General features: G+C 38.8%; 1 protein-coding gene across 1 annotated transcript; it reads left to right on the top strand.

Annotated features, from left to right (window-relative positions):
- Nucleotides 1-722: 722 nt before the first annotated feature.
- LOC309978235 (thioredoxin-dependent peroxide reductase, mitochondrial) lies at nucleotides 723-2,646 on the top strand. Its single transcript, XM_082864613.1, has one exon. It carries the CDS (start codon nucleotides 729-731, stop codon nucleotides 1,500-1,502), a length of 774 nt encoding a protein of 257 aa, XP_082720739.1. The 5' UTR covers nucleotides 723-728; the 3' UTR covers nucleotides 1,503-2,646.
- The last annotated feature ends 2,949 nt before the right edge of the window (nucleotides 2,647-5,595 follow it).

Genomic DNA, 5,595 nt, shown 5'->3' with positions numbered 1-5,595 from the left:
AAATTAAATATATCTTGAAATGAAAACATTTATAAGCTAATCAATTGGGCATATTTTTGGGGTCTTTTTCTGAAGTCTCTCTTCTAATCCATTGATTTATGCATATATCCCTCCAACAATACCACAGTCTTGATTATTGTTGCAATGTACTAAACTTTTTAAAACTGCATTAACATTGGTTTATAATATTATATGTTTTATGTGTACAACATTATATTTCAACTTCTGTGTGCATATAGTGTGCTTACCACCAAAGGGTTAGTTTTAATCTTTCACCATACTGTTGACTCCCTTTACCCATTTTGACCTTTTCTATCCATTACTCTCTGGCAGCCAATTTGTTCTCTGTATCTGTATGTTTCTTTTTGCTTGGTTTGTTCATTTATTATGTTTTACTTTTAGAGTTTTTTAATTCCACATTTGTGAAATCATATGGTATTTGTCTTTCTCCATCTGACTTATTTCACTTAGCATAATAACCTCAAATTCCATCCATGTCTTCACAAATGGCAAGACTTCATCTTCTTTAACGACTGAGTAGTACTCCATTATAAATATATACCATATCTTCTTTATACATTCACCTATGGATGAACACTTAGGTTGTTTCCATATCTTGACTATTAAAAATAATGTGATGAACATAGGCGTGCATATATCATATTGAACTAGTGTTCTTGTATTCTTTGGATAAATAAAGAGAAGTGGGGGTGCTGTGCACCCTGAAGATGGCGGCCGTGGCGGGAAGGTTGCTCCGGACTTCGCTTGTCCGACAAGTGAGTGCCATTCCTTGGGGCATTTCTGCCTCTGCAGCCCTTAGGCCTGCTGCTTCTCGAAGAACGTGCTTGACAAATGCACTGTGGCCTGGCTCTGCTCAAGCAAAATTCGCCTTTAGCACCAGTTCCTCATGCCATGCCCCTGCCGTCACCCAGCATGCGCCCGATTTTAAGGGTACAGCTGTTGTCAATGGAGAGTTCAAAGAAATAAGCCTTGATGACTTTAAGGGGAAATATTTAGTGCTCTTCTTCTATCCTTTGGATTTCACCTTTGTGTGTCCTACAGAAATTATTGCTTTCAGTGACAAAGCCAATGAATTTCATGATGTGAACTGTGAAGTCGTTGCAGTGTCAGTGGATTCCCACTTCACCCACCTGGCCTGGATAAACACACCAAGGAAGAATGGCTGTTTGGGCCACATGCACATCACACTCTTGTCAGATTTGACTAAACAGATTTCCCGAGACTATGGTGTGCTGTTAGAAGGTCCCGGCCTTGCACTACGAGGTCTCTTCATAATTGACCCCAACGGAGTCATCAAGCATTTGAGCGTCAATGATCTCCCAGTGGGCCGAAGCGTGGAAGAGACCCTCCGCTTGGTGAAGGCATTCCAGTTTGTAGAAACCCATGGAGAAGTCTGCCCAGCCAACTGGACACCAGATTCTCCTACAATCAAGCCCCATCCGACTGCTTCCAAAGAATATTTTGAGAAGGTAAATCAGTAGACCATCCCACGTGCACCTGCAGCTTCCCACACCAGAAAAGAACCACAGCTGGAACTCACTTTTAGCATTTCAAAGATTATTATTTATAGAAGGCAAAAAAACAATTATGCTTGTATTCGTAAATATTACTCTAAATGTTTTGTTTTTGTAACATTGGCCAAGGCTTTTAAAATGTGGTTAGTTACTAATGTAAGGAGTCCTTTATTAGCAGTGTATGGATGGATGGCTAGTTGCTATAGAATGTGCAGTTCCCCTATTTCTTGGATCATGTCTTCAAAGGGAAAAGGAAACAACTCTTCTTTATCAGCCTTACTTGAACCTTTGTGTACACTAGCGTAGTGTGACAGGCATCAAAAGCTTCTGATCAAGGGTCCTGAAATTTTCTTCTTGAGTTTCTTTGTATTAAACTGAATTTTCTTTTAAGATCATAGTTTTAAGTTGTTAGCATCAATTGTCTAATTTAACACTTGCAGGACTTCCCTGGTGGTCCAGTGGTTAATACTCTGTGCTCGCAATGCAGGGGGCGTGGGTTCGATCCCTAGTCAGGGAACTAAGATCCTACATACCATGCAGTGTGGCCAGGAAAAGAAAACAAAACAAAACACTTGCAATGAATGTGTATGTGATTGAAGCAGATGTGAATCATGTTTTTTAAAAAACCACCTACAGTGGCCAAGTGACTTAACTGACCATGCATGTTCCCCAGTCCTGAGATTTATACTTTATATGATTATTTTACTTATTTTGTTAGCTGACTTAGTGCCTACATACATTTCTAATATTTATTGGGCATAATTATAAAGGATAATTATTGAATCCAGGGATTGCATTTTGAATTTGAATCATTCATGCATTTGAATCATTGTAATTATTTTATTTCCTGAAGTGTTCAATGTAAAAAAATATAAAAATAAACATTTTAAAATACTTGCAAAAAATAAATAAATAAATAAATAAAGAGAAGTGGAATACCTGGACCATATGGTACTTTTACTCTTAAAATTTTGAGGATTCTCCACACTGTTTTTCATAATCGCTGAACCAATTTACATTTCCATCAACAGTGGATGAGGGTTACATTTGCTTGGATTCTCTACACTGTTTTTCATAATTGTTGAAACAATTTTCATTTCCATCAAAAGTGTATGAGGGTTACCTTTGCTCCACAACTTCTCCAATGCTTGTTGTTTCTTGTCTTTTTGATAACAGCCGTTCACACAGCATGAGGTGATAACTCATTGGTTTTGATTTGCATTCCTTAATAATTAGTGATGTTGAAATTTTCAAGTGCCTGTTGGCCACATGTATGTCTTCTTTGAGAAAATGTCTACACAACTGTTTTGTTCATATATTGATTGATTGATTGATTGATTGATTTGGGCTGTGTTGGGTCTTCATTGCTGCCTGCAGGCTTTCTCTAGTTGGGGCGAGTGGGGGCCACTCTTCGTTGCAGTGATCAGGGTTCTCATTGCAGTGGCTTTTCTTGTTGCAGAGCACAGGTGCTAGGTGCATGGGCTTCAGTACTTGCAGCACGTGGGCTCAGCACTTGTGGCTCATGCACTCTAGAGCGCAGGCTCAGTAGTTGTGGTGTACGGGTTTTGTTGCTCCGTGGCATGTGGGATCTTCCCAGACCAGAGATAGAACCCGTGTCCCCTGCATTGGCACTCCCGTTGTGGAGCACAGGCTCCAGACACACAGGCTCAGTGGCCATGGCTCATGGGCGCAGCCACTCCACGGCATGTGGGATCTTCCCGGACTGGGGCATGAACCTGTGTCCGCTGCATTGGCAGGCGGACTCTCAACCACTGCGCCACCAGGGAAGCCCGGCAGGTGGATTCTTAACTTCTGCGCCACCAGGGATGTCCTTCTTTCTTTCCTTCTTCCTTCCTTCCATCCTCCTTCCTTTCATTCTTTCTCTCTCTCTTTTTTTTAAACATCTTTTGTGGAGTCTAATTGCTTTACAATGTTGTGCTAGTTTCTGCTGTATAACAAAGTGAAAGTGAAGCAGCTATATGTATACATACATCCCTATATCCCCTCCTTCTTGCATCTTCCTCCCATCCTCCCTATCCCACCCCTCTAGGTGGTCACAAAACACCCAGCTGATCTTCCTGTGCTATGCAGCTGCTTCCCACTAGCTATCTATTTTACATTTGGTAGTGTACATATATAAATGCTGCTCTCTCACTTCATCTCAGCTTACACTTCACCATCCCTGTATCCTCAAGACAATTCTCTATGTCTGCGTCTTTATTACTGTCCTGCCCATAGGTTTACCAAAGCCACTTTTTCTTTAGATTCCAAATATATGTGTTAGCATATCGTATTTGTTTTTCTCTTTCTGACTTACTTCACTCTGTATGATAGACTCTAGATCCATCCACCTCACTACAAATAACTCAATTTTGCTTCTCTTTATGGCTGAATAATATTCCATTCTATATATGTGCCACATCTTCTTTATCCAGTCATTTGTCAATGGACACTTAGCTTGCTTCCATGTTCTGGCTATTGTAAATAGTGCTGCAATGAATATTGTGGTACATGACACTTTTTGAATTATGGGTTTCTCAGGGTATATGCCCAGTAGTGGAATTGATGGGTCATATATGGTAGTTCTATTTTTAGTTTTTTAAGGAAACTCCATACTGTTCTCCATAGTGTCTGTATCAATTTATATTCCCACCAACACTGCAAGAGGGTTCCCTTTTCTCCACACCCTCTCCAGCATTTATTATTTCTAGATTTCTTGATGATGGCCATTCTGACTGGTGTGAAGTGATAACTAATTGTTGTTTTGATTTACATTTATCTAAGGATTAGGGATTAGTGATGGTAAATTAGAGCAACTTTTCATGTGTTTGTTGGCAATCTGTATATCTTCTTTGGAGAAGTGTCTACTTAGGTCTTCTGAAGATTTTTGGATTGGGTTGTTTGCTTTTTAGATATTGAGCTGCATGAGCTGCTTGCATATTTTGGAGATTAATCCTTTGTCAGTTGCTTTGTTTGCAGATATATTCTACCATTCTGAGGGTTGCTTCTTCATCTTGTTTGTGGTTTCCTTTGCTGTGTAAAAGCTTTTAAGTTTCATTAGGTCCCATTTGTTTATTTTTGTTTTTCTTTCCATTTCTGTAGGAGATGGCTCAAAACGATCTTGCTATGATTTATGTCAAAGAGTGTTCTTATGTCTTCCTCTAAGAGGTTTATAGTGTCTGGCCTTACCTTTAGGTCTTTAATCCATTTTGAGTTTATTTTTGTGTATGATGTTAGGAAGTTTTCTAATTTAATTCTTTTACATATAGCTGTCCAGTTTTCCCAGGACCACTTATTGAAGAGACTGTCTTTTCTCCGTTGTATATTCTTGCCTCCTTTATCAAAAACAAGGTGACCATATGTGCATGGGTTTCTCTCTGAGATTTCTACCATGCTCAATAGATCTATATTTCTATTTGTGTGCCAGTACCATACTCTCTTGATTACTGTAGCTTTGTAGTATAGTTTGAAGCCAGAGAGCCTGATTCTTCCAGCTCTGTATTTCTTTCTCAAGATTGCATTCGCTCTTTGGGGTCTTTTGTGTTTCCATGCAAACTGTGAAATTTTTTGTTCTAGTTCTGTGAAAAATGCCATTGGTAGTTTGATAGGGATTGCATTGAATTTGTAGATTGCTTTTGGTCATGTAGTCATTTTCACAATGTTGATTATTCTAATCAAAGGACACGGTATACCTCTCCATCTTATTGTGTTGTCTTTAATTTCTTTCAACAGTGTCTTTTAGTTTCCTGCATAGAGGTCTTTTGTCTCCTTAGGTAGGTTCATTCCTAGGTATTTTATTTTTTTGGTTACAGTGGTAAATGGGAGTGTTTCCTGAATTTCTCTTTCAGATTTTTCATTGTTAGTGTATAGAAATGCAAGAGATTTCTTTTCATTAATTAATGCTGCTTCTTTACCAAATTCATTGATTAGCCATAATAGTTTTCTGGTAGCATTTTTAGGATTCTCTATATAGAATATCACGTCATCTGCAAACAGTGACAGTGTTAATTCTTCTTTGCCTATTTAAATTCCTTTTATTTCCTTTTCTTCTCTGATCACT

This window comes from Leucopleurus acutus (genome assembly GCF_964270905.1).
Source record: "Leucopleurus acutus genome assembly, chromosome: X".
Taxonomy (NCBI): Eukaryota; Metazoa; Chordata; class Mammalia; order Artiodactyla; family Delphinidae; genus Leucopleurus; species Leucopleurus acutus.
The sequence above is the reverse complement of the archived record's forward strand: the minus strand, read 5'-3'. Positions and strand labels throughout refer to the sequence as shown.